Source organism: Haliaeetus leucocephalus, unplaced genomic scaffold (genome assembly GCF_000737465.1).
Source record: "Haliaeetus leucocephalus isolate CR32 unplaced genomic scaffold, Haliaeetus_leucocephalus-4.0 Scaffold110, whole genome shotgun sequence".
NCBI classification, from domain to species: domain Eukaryota; kingdom Metazoa; phylum Chordata; class Aves; order Accipitriformes; family Accipitridae; genus Haliaeetus; species Haliaeetus leucocephalus.
In genome coordinates, this window is record NW_010972546.1 from 696962 (window position 1) to 713356 (window position 16395).

General features: G+C 45.8%; 1 protein-coding gene across 1 annotated transcript; it reads left to right on the forward strand.

Moving 5' to 3' along the window:
• The first annotated feature begins 279 nt into the window (after positions 1–279).
• Positions 280–2626, forward strand: HOXB5 (homeobox B5). The gene is made up of 2 exons (XM_010585505.1): positions 280–886; positions 1885–2626. Exons 1-2 carry the CDS (start codon positions 334–336, stop codon positions 2130–2132), a joined length of 801 nt encoding a protein of 266 aa, XP_010583807.1. The 5' UTR covers positions 280–333; the 3' UTR covers positions 2133–2626.
• The last annotated feature ends 13769 nt before the right edge of the window (positions 2627–16395 follow it).

Here is a 16395-nt window from a genome sequence, read left to right on the forward strand (position 1 = left end):
GGGGAAGGAAAAAAGGGGGGGGGAAAGGAGGGGGGAGGGGGAGATTTGGGGCGCCCGCGCGCCGACTTCGGGCCTAAAACCGGCTCCGCGATCGTCATTATTTGTAACCATAGAGCATGAATTACCTCTTGAGGTCATCAGTGAGAATTTACGACTGGTCAACAAAAGCACGTGATGCCCAAACGCACCCCCCACCCTCCCCCCATATTTGGCCGCATACATAGCAAAAACGAAGTACAGTGCATCGCTATAATTCATTAATACATCATAAATCGTCAAGCACAGGGTTATAACGACCACGAGCCACAAATCAAGCCCTCCAAAATAACCCAAATGAGCTCTTACTTTGTAAACTCGTTCTCAGGGCGCTACCCAAATGGCCCCGACTATCAGTTACTAAATTATGGGACCAGCAGTTCCATGAACGGTTCTTACAGAGATTCAAGCACCATGCATTCCAGCTCTTATGGCTACAACTACAATGGGATGGACCTTAGCATCAACCGCTCAGCCTCCTCTAGTCACTTTGGGGCTGTGGGGGAGAGCTCCCGCGGTTTCCCTTCTCCAGCTCAGGAGAGCAGGTTTAGACAGGCGTCTAGCTGCTCCTTATCTTCTCCCGACTCCCTTCCCTGCTCCAACAGCGAGAGCCATGGAAGCAAACCCGCCCCGTCCCCCTCCGACCAAGCTACTTCTGCCAGCACCACCACCACCACCAATTTCACAGAACTAGACGAGACCAGCGCGTCCTCGGGAGCCGACGAGGGCACTCCAATAAGCAGCAGCATCCCCCGAGCGCAGGCAGAGCCCATCGCGACCTCCACGGCAGCGACAGAAGGGCAGGCACCTCAGATATTCCCTTGGATGAGGAAACTTCACATTAGCCATGGTACGGCTACTTCTTTTTTCCGTCCTTGTCGGTGGCGTTGGGGTTTGGGTTGCTTGATTTTTTTTGTTGTTGGGTTTTTTTTTTTCTTCCCGCACAGCCCTCTCTTTTTTTTTTCCTCTCGTGTTTTTTGCTTTGGTGGTGGGTTTTTTGGGGTTTTTTCCCCCCCCCCCGCCCCTCTTTTCCCTCCCCACCCCACCCCACTCCCTTTTTTTCCTCTCCTTCCTTTTATTCCGTGGAGGCGCTTTGATCAGAAACGCAGCTATTTCTTGCTTTTGTATTTCTTGCTCTGAGTGCTGCTTTAAAGCTGCCTCTGGCGCCTGGAGGGGGGGCGATTTTATTTTAGTTTCGCTATTCTTGCGGCGAAATGTGCGCTTATTTCAAGCTCTTAGCTCTATGTGGATGGTGGGAGAAGGTAATTTAAAAATTGAGGGAAGGGGGGGGTTCCTTGGGGGGGGAGGAGAGAGGAAAGGAAAGAATTGACCATTAAAATGGCATTATATGCACAGATGGGTCTCTCAGTCCTTTCCTACTCTTATTTTGCTGGGTGCATTCTTGACAATCTGCTCTTGACAAAACCCAAATTGCGAGGGGATACACGGGGAATAGCAAGCCCCCCCCCCCCGCCCGCCCCGGTTTTCTCCTGGAGAAAAGAAAGCAGCGTTAAACCTGATGCCCCTGCGAACAGACCCAGAAACACGCAGGCAGAGGCGAAAAAGGGAGATTTCAAGCCCTTGCTTCTCCATTTAAATTATGAATATTGAGTCGCGAATGTCGGTTCTGGAGGGGCCAAGGGTGGGGGGTTTTACACGTGTCTGAGGGTGTGCGAGAAAGAAGGGGGGGGGGCTGTTATTTGGGGAATAAGCAGCTTTCCTAGCTGCCTGAAGAAGGTGAATATTTTACCTCGGTATTAAAAAAAAATTTAAAAAATAGCCTTAAGGATAACAAAAATCCTAGCAGAAAGCAAAATCCCAAACCCCGCTGTTGTCCGTGTTATTCAGACATGACTGGACCAGACGGTAAGAGGGCGAGGACAGCGTACACTCGCTACCAGACCCTGGAGTTGGAAAAGGAATTCCACTTCAATAGATATCTCACCCGCAGGAGGAGAATAGAGATCGCTCACGCTCTCTGCCTCTCCGAGCGCCAGATCAAAATCTGGTTCCAGAACAGGAGGATGAAATGGAAGAAGGATAATAAACTGAAAAGCATGAGCTTAGCCTCGGCGGGCAGCGCCTTTCAGCCATAGATTCTAGAGGAGGAATATCGAGGAAAGAAGAGGAGGCGAGAAAGAAATACGTAAATAAATAAATAAAGCGCCGCAGATCTTAGTTTCGGAGTACTGTACAGTGAGGCACCTTCTTTTCGGCATGTTGTTGATATTTGAAAACAACGCGTATGGTACCGTTATCCCAGGACTGAGTTCATGTCGTGTTCTGTTTGGGTTTGGTTTGGTTTTTTTTTTTTTTTTTATTTTTCTTAATTAAATTTTATTTCCAGATGCTCCTCATGCTCTTGTTGTTCCTATAAATGTATGTGTCCGTGCTCTCTTGATGCTTTCTGGAAAGCTAGCATGTTTTATGTGAGCCCTTTAAATGTTATAACTTATTTATAAATCGAAAACAGATACGATTGTTTGTTTATATGTTGGCTTTTTTTTTTCCCCTTTCCTGAGTTTACTGCTTTTGGGTGAGTTCTTCTCTGCCCAAGCTAAAATCGGGGGTTCCTGCACTACAGTCGCAGAAAAAAAAATCTAAAAAACCAAACAAAAATGTAAAAAAATAAAAAAGGAAAAAAAAATAAAAAGCTCTTGTATCTTTCTGTCTTAAAATTGTCCAGTCTGTGTTTTAGTTCAAACTTCAGGCCAGGATTTCTAGTCCCAGGCTAATTCCGAGACGTACTCTTAGACGTGGGTAAACTTCACTATTAAAAAAAATGTATAAAATCGGACCAACAATAGAGTGCTCTAATGTTTGTAAATACTAGAAATATTTCTGATGTGACTAATAAACGGTTTGTAGTGGGCAGAGTGAATGCAATGTTATGTGTAAAAATGGCATCTGTCATGTCTAGCTGCCTGTTAGTACTTTGCCAATAAGCTTTTTGTATTTGTTTGTAGCTTTACTTGAAGTCAAATAAACGTTTCTCCTATTCACAAAGCCTCCCAGTTGCACTTTCTACACAACCTCTGAGACTTGCAGCCCATGCTAAAGCCGGAGCGATGCCTGGCATGGAGCTGAGCCTGTGCTGGGGGCTCTCAGCAAGAGCTCCAGCCTCTCCTGGGCAGCTCCTTGCGAGCTCCGAAACACCAAATATTCACATCAAATCCCCTTCAGGCACCGCACGGGAATAAACCGCGACCCTCCACGCTGCCCTCCGAACCGCCGTCTCCCCCAAAACAACACCGACCCCCCCACACCCCCCTACCCCCCCTCAGCGTATCAGACAAACTGGTTGCAAGTACTTCAAGTTGCAATAACACGGTATAAACGCTTCCCCGGCAGATTTACGTGCATTTCAGGATTTGTCAGTCACAGATACACACACGCACACGCACATTTGAAAAGCGAGAGGTATTTATATCCACATATATGTCCACGGAAACCTGTGTTCTATAGAATTACAGATCTGTGTGTATGTAGAGATATATTTATTATCTATCTATCTAAACCACATGTATATACATAATACATTTCCGTGCTAAACTGTACTCTCTCCGCTACCTCTCGTCCTCGGTTTATTGTGCTTAACTGCTTTTACCTCCCAGTCTCTGGCTCAACATGTAAACAACAGCTCACAGCTCTGTAACTACTGACACTTACTACAACGAGTCATTCCGGCTGCAGATAATTTAACATCATCAAAGATGGCAAATGTTGCCATTTCGCTACCTAGGGAATCTAACAAGGCACGAGATACTCCGGTTTAAAGTCGCTCGATTTGGCAAAACGCCACTGACATCTCTACAATACAGCTTAGGCTTTTTGTTCGTAGCAAGTAAAGTTGGAGCTTAAAACTTACCAAACTTAATCTCCCACTGTTTAGGTACTTCTTAAGTGATTTTGAGAGGGATGTGAAGTGGACTGTCAGATCCCAAACCATTTGCTCGCCTTCCCTTTTTTTTTTTTTTCCTTTTTTTTTTTTTTTTTTTTTTACCAATAGCAAACTATACCAAAAGTGGGTATGACATTTAGATGTCAAATGGATAGGGTTTTATCTAGAAGTTAGATCGTAAAAATCGCCCAGACCTCAGACAGATACCCCTCACTGGCTCTCAAAAGTCACGTGAGGTCCATAAAGTTAGTTTTATGGTTTTGGGGAGTTGACAATGTACAATATATTTCACATTCTCTAGAATGTTAAGTGACACTTTAACTGCTTGGTTTGGCTTGTAAGGGGCAGCAATGGGTGAGCACTTTTCCAGATGAGATAAACGTTGCAATTGCAGGGAACATGTTTTGCGGGTCCAGTTTTCAGTCCAGAGAGCCAATAGACTGGAGTCCTGAAAGTAAGTTCTTCTGAAATATTATCTGCTTAAACTATTTTAAAGGGTTGATATGGCTAAAGGCTGAGCGGGGAGGAAAGAGGGTCTGTCTCTCTTCCAGAGCTTTATTTCTCACTTTTAGAAGGTCCTAATTCTTATCCTCCCGAGAGCTGGAATTGCATTACATTTCCATCACAGCTTCCAGGCCCGCAAGTAAACTTTGGAGGAGCGGGAGAAATAGAAAATCTGTAAAGATTCATTATCATTGCAAGGCAAACTCCATCCTGTCTTTGCCGGGGGACGTGTGTACTTCAGACAAAGTTTGGGTTTGTCCTTCGCCATGGAAAAAGGCTCTTGCTCGTTTAGCGGAGGGGATTCGGTGTGGTTTATCCTGCTCGCAAATAGCCACAAATCTGGCCCGCGCCTTTGCATTGCAACTAGCTATATTCTGTCTGTGCTCTTCAGGTTGTTAACACCTTTTGCTTTTCATTCTTTTCACCTGCTTGCCAGAGAAATGCGTGCACTTTTTTGGTACTTTCGGCCTGTGTAGACACCGGGGGTTTTGCCCCGGGTTCCCCCCCCCCCCTTTTTCTTTTTTTTTTGTTTCCCTTGGATTTCGGTTTTTTTCCAATACGAACGAGTGTCCTCCTATTTCCGTAGTTCGTTTCTACCATATGGAGACACTGAATGACCGCTGTTATGTCTCCAGCCTGTCTTGAAGTGCTACAGAAAAATAATCAGAGAGGCTGCAGTTTGCATACGGACCCTCCAAACCTTATGGAACCCACCGATATCTCTCCCAGATTTCCTTCTCTCCCTCTAAGGCTGACATCGGTCTGGAAAAGGCAGGCAGCAACCTTTTTCTTGGGGAAAATAAACAAGTTAACGGGGAAGGGCAGGAGAGCAGAGCCTGCCATGGGAAGGGGGGCGAGGGGCTGCGCCGGGCAGGTGGTCCCGGCCGGAGGCTCCGGCTCCGCGGCCGCGCAAATAAAGCAAAATAGAGCAAAATAAGGCAGATATAGCAAAAATAGAAGGGCGGGGGGGACACCTCAAAACAACCCTGGAGAGGTTGGGGTTTTGGTTTTGTTTTTTTTTTTTTGAAGCCGAGGGGCCACATCTGTAGCAGAGGTGGGGGGACAATTCGTCCACACCTGAACCAACTCGCATCTATTCCCCCCCCCCTCCCGCTCGCTCCTTAAAAAATTAAAAAAAAAAAAAAAGTTCAAAGCAGAGGTACGGGGGGTGGGGTGGGGTGTTTCTAGAATTTGGAGCAGTCAGAAGCTTCTTCCCCCCCCCCCCCTTTTTACGGTAAGACAACATTTGGTGGACACATGTCCGTCTCTTTTACACAAAGCAGAATGTCCCCCTTTAGCACACTTTGGAGATTGCTTTTCCTTCCTTGGGCTGTTTTTCCTGTCCTGCTCCATGTGTCTCCTAATATCTTTGCTATCATCATTTGAACTTCTGGCTTCTCCCTGAGCAGGCAGAGGGTGGCCAGTGCAATCCTGCAAAACCTCTGCTCTGAAAACCTGTAAACACAAACGCAAAAGCTGGAAATTCAAGGAAGGGGAGCAGGGTGCAGGGAGCCTTTCCGAGTCAGCAGGCTGGTTTTATGCTGAACAGCCTCTCCCTGATCTCTGTGCAAGCTGGACGCCTGCTTTTCGGTTGATAATAAAGATATTTTACGGGATCCTAAAGGGCTTCGCTGGCATGGTCTTTAAAGGTGAATTCAGCCGCACAAACACGACGGGCGGTTTGTCTACACGGGGTTAGAAGCCCTTGGAGGAGAGGGGATGTGGGGAGAGGTGTGTGAGTGTGTCGGGGTTAGACCAAGGGATGGCCTGAGAACGCTTTGCCCTTCTGTGCTGGGGACTAGAAATAATTTCTGCTGATTCAAATGATAACGAGCGATTTAGGCAAGAAAAGTGACATCCCTCCCCCTTAATGTATGTCTGAAAATGGAACCATACGGTCAACGCACGCATGTACCCACGAACACCGTGTTTCCAAAAGATATTCATCCATCCATGTAGCCATAGATCTATCCATCCATCCACCTTTTCCCTATCCATCATCTGCATCACTGTCCGATCCCCACATCCCCACCCAAAGGGATTCTTCTTTTCTATAGTCCCAGGCAAACTTTCCTTCCAAATCCACTCCAGTCACAGGAGGCACAAGGTGTTGTTTTTTTTTTTCCTCAAGTAACACCATTTCTAATCCCTTGGTGTCCACAATATGTTATTTCAAGGAGGAAAAAGCAGACCAGGATAGCCAGAGCAAGGGGAATTTGCAACGCAGTTTAGGTACAGGACATTGCAGCAAGGAGGAGATGTCTGTATGGGTCACAACAGGTAACGACCCTTGATTTGAGCATCCTCTGCACAGGGATGGCACCGGGCCTGTGCCACAGCGAAGGAGCAGGGACTGGATTTTATTGCTGGCATAATAATATCATCCTTCCCATCGGTCACAAAATCCCCTGTCCTCTCCATCCACAAGATCTGCTTTCTACCTGCAGCGTGTAACATGTTTTTTTTTTTTTTTTTTTTCTACAAGCTGGATTTTAGGGGGTTTATTTGCATGTTGGATTTTTTTTTTTCCCCCCTACATGGTGTTAATATCCAGCTTCCTGTGAGGCATGAGGAGGTATAACTGGCTCCCATTTTACAGCCTGGAAGGGGTCACAGGCTTCCCCCCCGCCCCCCATCCTTTAAAGGAAAAAAAAAAAAAAAATCTCCCTGTTGCTGGTGAAAAGGAAGTATAAGGAGAGTAAACAGGAAAACGGAGCTCTGACCGTGCAGGTAGGCGGGGATTTTCCTTTGCATTTTTCATCGTTTCTCTCACTTTAATGGCATACATCAGACATGGGCCAATTAGTTCTTCTGTAGCTGTAGAAGACAGAATAAATACAAAATGCTTTAATATCAAGTCTAAGAATACGGAGAATCTCTAGGACATGATTACTGCCTAGGAAGGAAAATCTCTTTTTTAAAACCTGTAGTTGTGCAGACCTTTATGCCATGACTCTGGATACAGATGGGGAAAAAACCTCTTATTTAAGGACTCTCCAAAACGGAGTCCAGTGGTGACCTGGGTAGATGGGGGCTGTTTGCCCCAAATGTGCAAAGTCTCCCACAGCCTAGAGGAGCCTCCCCGTGCGCTCACCTGGCTCACGGCATCTCTCACTCACTAAAAATGGGTGCAACCATATCCACTTTTGCCTTTTTTTGCCCCCTGTCCTGTCTCTTCAGCCTCTTCCCATGCCTGAAGGTTTCTTATTTCATTTAGTAAACAGTATAGAAACCTCCCCTGGTACTTTGAAGGGAAAAAAACCTGAGCCCAAAAGCAGTTATTTCTTACCCAAGAGCCAGCCCAGGCTCCACAGCCTGGAAGAGCGGAGCTGAGCATCTGTATTAATTAGAGCCCCCTTCAAGCTGCCTTTTGGGGCATCTCCCCAGGGCCCTGTGCCAGGGTGGGCGCAGGACCCCCATGCCCAGGCTGCTGCTGAAGGGTGAAAAAAGATGAAATTTCACCCCTAAAATATCCATTTGGTTCCCAGGTTCGGTCAGCAATAAATGGGGGGGGGGGGGGGGGGAAGGGGTTTGTGAGGGGCACGGGGAGGTTTGGGGAGCGCTTCCATGCGAAAGGCAGCTCGGTGTTGCAATGCAGTTGTCAGGCCATCTTGAATGTCACGGCTGTATTTCTTTTTTTTAGGATTTTTTTTTTTTTAAAGCGTTTGTGCATTTTAGACCACCTCTGCTCACAGGGTATGGCGTAACACAAAATAAAATTTCCTTCCACCCAGGTTTAAAAAATTCAACCAAGTAAGCAAGCAGACCAAACTAAAAACAAAAGCAAAACAAAGAAACCCCACCAAAAACAAACTTCGCCAAGGTAACCTAGTTACAGATGTGTATGATGTCTTATTTTATTCAACAAAAAGTGATTAAAATCTGTTAAAGGATTTAATTAAGAGAATTAAATGAAAAGGAAGGGGCACAAATGAGTTGGAAAAAAGCGAAGCTATTCTAAACGATTAAATCGCCATTTTAACAGTATAATGGGGTTTGCATACTGAAAAGAGAAATCAGAGCTCATATCTCATCAATAATTCATAGGCAAGAGGGATCATTCCGAGGTCAGCAGACTTGTACAGCCCCGGCTCCTCTCTCGGAGGAGAGGGTGAGCATCGTATCACAACCCAACACGGACCCCGGGGGCTGCCGGGTCACCTTTTTAAGGAAAACATAAGCTCCAGGGTTGGGGTTTTTTTTTTCCTTTTTTTTTTTTTTTTTTTTTTTTTTTTTTTAAATTTACCAACTCCCACTGCCCGGGTGTGTTGGTGACCGGTGGTAAGAGAGGGGGAGGGCTGGAGAAGGTCTGGATGTGGTTCATATTGCTCCAGTACAGACACATACCAACAATGTGGTAATTATGTTTTTGAGAAGCCAAAGGGATCTCCTTTTTTTTTGTTGGTTTTTTTCTCGCCACAAAAATGAAGGTTGGGAGGCTGTGGGTCCTTATCTGCCTTGGCGGGGATGGGCTGGCGGCAGGGACTAGAAATTGCCCTGCTCGGGCTGTAATTCTTGTCTTTCATTCTATTTAGAAGAGGGCTCCGATTATTCACCTATTTATTTGCAATAGTCCTGTAAATTACTCCAGCCTACACACGCACACCGTGACCTCCCCAAGAAGGGAAAGCTTTCGAAGGAAACCAGCCCCTTCCCTCCAGCTCCCCTCCCCAAGCCCCTCGCCCTCCCCCACAGCTGAATTTCAGGCTGAGAAATTGCTCTTTCTTTCCCCCAGCCCCAACCTCTTCCTTTTTTTTTTTTAAATTTTTTTATTATACGTCCGACCTGAAGGGAAGGACCTGACGGGATTATTTAAGATCCTCTTGATAAAGGTCTCTCCTCAATTAGGGAACCCGAAAAGGACTTTTATGGGGTTTGGCTCCTCCTCTGGGGGTCTCTTTCCAGCCCTAGAATGGATTTAAGAATGAAATTTTCTTTGAGAGCGTGGCTATTTCGGTGCCTGAGCTGATTTTTTCCCATTCTTCCCTCTCCTAATGTTAAATAAATGGTATCTGGAAGGAGGTTGATAACTTAGCTCGAGAGGTGTCCACCCGGCGTAGTTTTCCCGTGTTCTGTTACCCTAAATAGCTTTAAAAAGAAACTATTTTGACAGCGAGCGTTGAAAGAATAAGACTAGTACGAGGTGGGGTGGTGGGTTTTTTTTTTCCCCTCTTTGATTTATCTCTTTTTAACATGTGTATGTATGTGCATGTGTATATACACACATATATATATACCCTTCAAGTCAAAACAAATTACAGCGTTGGGATTTTGCGTCAAGGTGGCAAATCAGGGCTCTGTTTATATAGGGAGACTTTGCAAAACCGGGGCAAGGGGAAGGATTTGGGATGGGGGGGGGGATCAGACGACCCCGGGCAGGGGGATTCGGTGCATTTTCCTCGGCTGTAACATCCCCGAGCAGCCAGCAGAGCTCGCTTCAGACCAAGTTCACTGCCAGCGGGGACGGGACGGGCCGAGCCGGGCCGGGCTGGAACGGGACCGGCCCCCCCCGCCGCCCCCCCCCGGGGCTCCGGTTCCATCCGGACGGGTACGGAACTGCTGGTCGTCGAACCCCGGTTCTCCAAAAATAATCATAGGAATTGTTTCCTCGTTATCCCTCCCTCCAAAAAGAGGGGGGGGAGGGGGGAAAAAAAAAAAAAAAAAAAAAAAATCAGAGCAGTCTAATTACCGCAGTCAACAGCTCACCTAGGTGAAATGCCAAATAAAAGAGAAATAACGCAATGCAGCTGTGGTCTAAAGGATTTTTCCCCCATCCCTCCTGTTCTTTTAAATATAAAAAGGGGGGGGGGGGCAAAAGGGGGGAAAAAAATGCAGCGGTCTTAGACAGCAATGGACAAGCTGGAGATAAACATCTAAAGTTTGCAAAGCTCCGATTTTTTTTGTTGTTGTTGTTCTCCCCTGGGGGGAAAAAAAATCAAGAAGAAATGTCCAGGGTTTGGTTGTTATTTTTTTCCCCCCTTTCTTTCTAAAAGTAAAATAAATAAAATAGGGAAATCAGCGCCGCATTAGTTTCTAGAGACGTAGACGGTAACTCTGGTCTTGGGGGGCTTGTTAGTACAGCATTATAGCTCGAGGGGTCAAAAAGTTGAGGGTCAAAAGTTTACGCTGTGCGTGACTCAGTCTTGTGTATAACCCTGATAGACTGATGTCAGGGTGAGAAAAAAAAAAAAAGGAGAAAAAAAGAAAGCGGGGAGGGGGGCGAGGTGGGAGGAAGAGTCTCTGCTTATGGGCAGAGATGGGAGAGGATGATAGCGAGGTGGGAGCGACCTTCAGCCGCAAGCTGGAGAGATGCGAGGGGGGGGGGGGGGAGGGGGGCGCGGGGTTTGGGGGGGGGGGGCGGGGGAAAATAAGGTAGATTGATTTGGGTCTCTCGTGAGGAAACGCCGAGCGACTTCTTAGTATTTTTCCAAGATAACCCCTGAAACGCTATTTGGAGTCGAATTAACAGAATATAGGGGGGAAATGCATTTATTAAATCCAATTACGTGGAGGTCCCTCTAGGATATTAACGCGAGCTGTTAAAAAATAATTTTCTTTCCAGCGTCGATTTTGTTTGGATAGGGCTTAAATTATACCGAAAGAAAAAAAAAAGTCTGACACGGTTGGTGAAAATGTGTTCTAACATCTTTACTTGGAAACACTTCCCAAACCCTTGGAGAGGTGCCTGTCTCCCGCCTCCCCCGGGTGCCGGAGCAAATACTCATCCAAAATAATAAAAGAATTACACGAAATAACGCCCCTGATTTACTACTTGCATTTCTGCCTTAATCGTAGGAAATCGAGAATAATGATATATAGGCAAAATCAATGGACTGGTGGCTTTAAAAAATCCAATGTATGTATTTAAAGGCGCTTTTAAGTGCCCGTTTCGTCGCTCGGTCCGGTTAAAGTAGCTAATTTTGTTTTGCAGCACGCTTTCCGTCGGAATTTGAATGAAATGTTTCATATTTCTTGCTTGAAATGTGACTCCACTCTGGTCATTGCAACAGTTTAATGAACTGATATAATAAATATTTCCCTTGGCATTTCGAAGTTATTTCTACACTGCCAGACTTTGAACCCTCCAAACTCTAAATATTATTTGCACTGGGACTGGGGAAGATCTTTTCAATAGCTTCTTAAGCAAACAGTCGTAGCAAGGCAAACTCTCCTGGAAAAAAAAAAGGCAAAAAAAAAAAAAAAAGCGCCCTGCAAATTTGCTTTTTTTCTCCCCTCGGCTTTTAAATATTTTCAGTGACTAAATACTTATAACAGGGGTCATTTTTCTTGGAAGAGAAAGAGAGAATATTAGAGCCCTGGGAAAGGCATTCTGGAAAATCCATTTGCTTTCCCGATGCGGATATATTCATGGAGTAGGTGAAATTCAAGAGAACGTAAAGCGTTTTGTTTCGCGTGATAAGGCTCGGGTTTAATTAATTGCCATGAATTTGCTTGGTATTTATAAAATATCACTATATAAGGGCTACCGTTTAGTTGTAACTTGGGTGATCCATCTCTTCGCCCTTGTAATTACTGTACTTATCTCTCTAGAACAGTCATTTCTACTCCAGGTTTATAGAACAGGTAATGGATAATAAAGGCCATTTGTTTTCGGGATATTAAAACAAGCAGGTATAATTTCACGGCAATAAAAAAAAAACCTCCCAACTTTCCTTATAATATTCACTCCTACATCATAACGTTTAACTTTCAATTTAGGGACGCGAGGCTGCGTGTTCGTTGGAAGTGGGTTCATTTGGAGAGAGGTAAGGGGGGGGGGGGCGAGGAGAGAGGGAGGAAATTAAAGGTAGCATTTTCAAGGATATTTCTAATTTATCTCCCTTGCTCGGGACGGACTGGCTTGGCCCGGGGGTGAGGGTCTCTGAGTACCGGCCAGCGCTGCAAACACAATTCAGGGTGGGTTTTCCTTCTATTATTTTTTTTTTCTTTCTTTTTTTTCCCTACCGGACAATCAATTGAATGCGCTTTTTAATCCCGATTTACTTTCCAAATGACCTCTTTATCGCGGGAAGAAACGCGGGGTTGGAGCTGGTGGTGTAAACGCGGAGATAAATGGTGAATCCTCGCAGGGATGCTCCGCTCCCCCCGTCCCTGCCAGCGCTCCTCGCTTGCTGCTTCCCGGGCTTTAGGTGAAAATATGATTTAATTTTTTTTTTTCCATTAGAATTGAAAAGGATACACAAGGCTGGCTGGGAAACCACGCAAGGCTTAAATCTTCGTTTCCCCGTTGCAAAGCAGGTGTGGGCTCATTTCCACCTAATCCTGCAGCCCATTTATACAGCTCAGATGCGGTCGAGGCGCCGGTTGTTCCTTATTAAAAGTTCTGCCCTAAAGAAACACCTCAGACCTCCGTTTGCTGGGCGGGGAGGGAGGAAAATCCCAGTTTAATACCCAAACCGGAAAGGTTTGCGCTTCCGAAAGGGGCGAGAAAAAAAATTAAAATAATAATAAAAAAAAAAAGAAAACATTAAAATAAAAATAAAATTTAAAAAAATAAAAATAATAAATAATCCCCATTCTCATTGCTGCCAGACTTGAGAGCGAGATCTCCGGGGGAAGGGGGGGGGGGGATATACGCGGGGAAAATTAAGGGGGAAAAAAAAAAAGCCCTAAAAGTGACAGCGCGGAGCGGCGCGGAGGGAGCGCGGCGCGGGGTGAACCGCGGGTCAGCGCGGCTCTCGGCGGCCGCCGCGCTGCGGACACGCCTCGCTGTTTAACAAAGACTGACAAACTATGAGATTAATACCAAAACTTGCGGGTTTCCCACCCCAAAATGCTCAGAGGGCCTCCTGGCTCTGCCAGGAGCAGTTCCGCTCGCCTTTAAGGACAATAGTGGTTTATACTGGGGGGAGAGGGGGAGGGGGCACCAACAAACCCCACCACAAAAAAAAAAAAAAAAAAAAAGAAGAAGAAGAAGGAGAGAGAGAAATTAGTGTTCTCGAGAAATAATCTCCTTGAAAAAGCAACACGGGGGAGAGAGAGCAGAATAGCCCAGGCTGGATTTGGGGGGGCTGGGGGGTGCGCAGGGGGTTTCTATAGGATTCCGCCTGCAAAACCTTCCCAAGTTTTAAGGGAGCGTCCTACCCCCCCCCGGGGGTTACTCGGAGGAAAGGACCCACGTTTTGTCAAGGTAGGTACCGCTGTCGGAGTTACACCTGGGCGGTGGGGGGAGCCGGGGGGGGGGGCACCCCCTGCTTAGTGCCCTCTCTTTTGGGGAGACCAAAGAGACGCTCAGCAGCAGGAGCGGTTTAATCCCCCCCCGCCCTGCGCTGGCAGGTGCCTTGAGGAAGGTTTTGGGGAGGATTTGGGGCTCACCCTGTCCCCCCCTTTTGGGGGGGTGTGGGAAAAAGCCGGGGGGCCCGAGGGAAGACTCCCCCCTTCCCAACGGAGGTTGCTTTGAAATGGAAAAAAAGCCCGGGTGAAATTTGCTGTGAGAAACTTCCGCGACGTGGGGCGGTTTCCCAGCGAAAGGGAGAAAGGTGTGCGGAAAGGGGGGGGGTCTGGGGGGGCAGCGAGGGGCTGCCTTTAATTTGGGATCAGAAGGAGCGAGGGGGAGATTTCTTGGAGGTGTGGTGGGGGGAAGATTTCTGGTAAACGCTAGGGGTGCTGGTTTGCTGGCACCAAACCCCTTGTGTCATTGGGGAGGAAAATTAAAACCGATTTTTTTTTTTTTTTAAGGATGTGGGAGGGGGTTAAAAATACGGAATAGGCCTAGTTTTTCTATTCAGGCTTCTCTCCTCCGTTAGGAGATCGCTACGGTACTGGCTGCGAGGAAATACAATAAAATAAATCAGAGAAGGGAATGGAAAAGAGGAATAAAATTTAAGGAGGGAAAAAAAAAAAGAGCTCTAATGGGATTGGTTCTGTAGAATTATTTTATGGCATCCATCTACACGTTGTACAAGCAGATTTGACTTGGCTTCTTACTTTTATGGCAGGTTTTAGAGGGGAAGGTAAATTTTAGAGTTGCTGCCTGCTCCCCAGCAAAGTGTAGGTGCTGGTTTGTGGAGGTGGGAAAAAATCTCTGCTCTGTGCAAAAGGCGTCTTCGCTTTCCTCTGCTTCTTTTGCTGGAAACCTGGGTTTTGTTTAGGCGTGTAAAATGGTTTGGGGGTTGTCCTAAGTGCGTTTGGGCTTATTTCTTAAGATATGCCTTCGTTTTTCTGTTTATCTGGGAATTATACGTTTTCTCAGGAAAACCGACCATTCACCTTAAAGTACCTGAAAAATCTCGGGGCATCGTGTGTCCGGGAAAACTGCGGGACGTTCCTTCTTGGCCGTAACTATTTTTTGTTAGGAAAAATGCAGGAGTTTGTGAAATATATTTAAGATATTCCTCAGGAATTTTAATGTAGGGGAAACGCAGCTTTTCTCTGATAGCCTCTCTGCAGTGGCATTTAAATGCAATTAATTCGGGAGATACTTGACCAAAAAATGTTCTGCCTTTTGAAATACAAAGAAAAAAAGAAGGCGGGGGGGGGGGGGGGATGGTATACTTTTAATCTCTTGGGCAACTGTAATTTTAAACGAAATCTCAACATGATGCTACCCTCATTAGTTCCGAATGAAGGTTCATTACCTAGACAGTATGAATATTTTATTGCTTTATATCCCTTTTTCGGAAATGAAACGCCTTTGATCTTTTTCTCGGGTTGTAAAAAGAATTGCCTGTCATTAAAAAAAAAACCTGTCGTCCCATCTGCCTTTACATTCTGTATTTCTTTTCATCTGTTTCTTTCTTTCTTTTTTTTTTTTTTTTATAATTTATCCGCACACGCACGTATAAACCCAAACCTTGGTTGACCTCCGAGAACGAAAAAATGGATGAAATCTTTGTGCTGCGTACCAGTGAATAATTACGAGGGTTTCAGGGTGGAGGGGGACGGAGCTATGGCATTTTGCTTTTAAACGACGATTATTTGGATTCGAGTCTCGTTGTGCGTCTATACTTATATATTCAGTCCAGGAGCTGATTTTTTTTTTTTTTTTCCGCACAGCGGTAAACTAATGTATAAGGTATGAGGGAGAAGGCAGAAAAGTTCTAGTTTTTCTGATCTAGCATCAGCTAGTCGGATACTGAGTTGATGCTTGAATTAATCGTCTTTCCTCTGAAGAGTGAATGTTTTTACCGTCTTTACCTATAGATTAATTCTTGATCTCTCGAGTTACAAAACTTTACCCCCCTGCCCCCCTTCCCCAGAAGAGAATTATGGCGGTAGGCGAAGATCTCTGACCAAGGAGGATGCATCTGTCTTCTATATGTACCCTGTAGATCCGAATTTGTGTAAAGGAAGTTGGGTCACAAATTCGTATCTAGGGGAATATGTAGTTGACACAAACACTACAGGTCACAAACCCAGAAGGGATTAAAAAAAAAAAAAAAAAAAAGCCACCCACACCCCCAAAACCCTAAAGAAAAGGGTGAAAACACGATCCTAACCAGAAAACCGTTTGATAACTGAAAAGAAATACTTTGGATTTGACCTTAGCTCAACTCCAGCGCTCCTGCGATAAACTTTATCATCACTTCGAGATAAAATCTGAGCTGCGAAGGCGGGAGGAGGGGGGGGGGTCTGGGGCGTTATTACCGCGATTTGCGAGCCAGGATCCCACTAGTGCTTTAGTTCGTGTAATCTCAGCACTGACACCGGCAAAAAATATTGCTTGCTTTCCTGCTGCTTGCGAGGAGCTTATTGCGCGTTTCAGGTTTAAACACGAATTTGAGGAATTGGGGGTGGCTTTTTGCGAGGCTGCTGCTCCGCTCGGGCTTTTAAAGCGCCTTTATGAGGAGAAGGGCGAGGCGAAGCTGCTTTAGGACTTGGGCAAATTCGCTTTTGTAATTGTTCATCAAGTCCTTGATTTCTTGCTTGGAGGACGGGCTCCTTTTTTTCCATCGGTGCGTGGGAAAACAGTCAATCTCAGAGCCCAGCTAAAT

Coding starts and splice junctions, on each gene's coding strand:
- HOXB5 (XM_010585505.1), top strand. CDS start 334: ATGAGCTCTTACTTTGTAAACTCGTTCTCAGGGCGCTACCCAAATGGC. Junction 887..1,884: donor GAAACTTCACATTAGCCATG/GTACGGCTACTT, acceptor CGTGTTATTCAG/ACATGACTGGACCAGACGGT.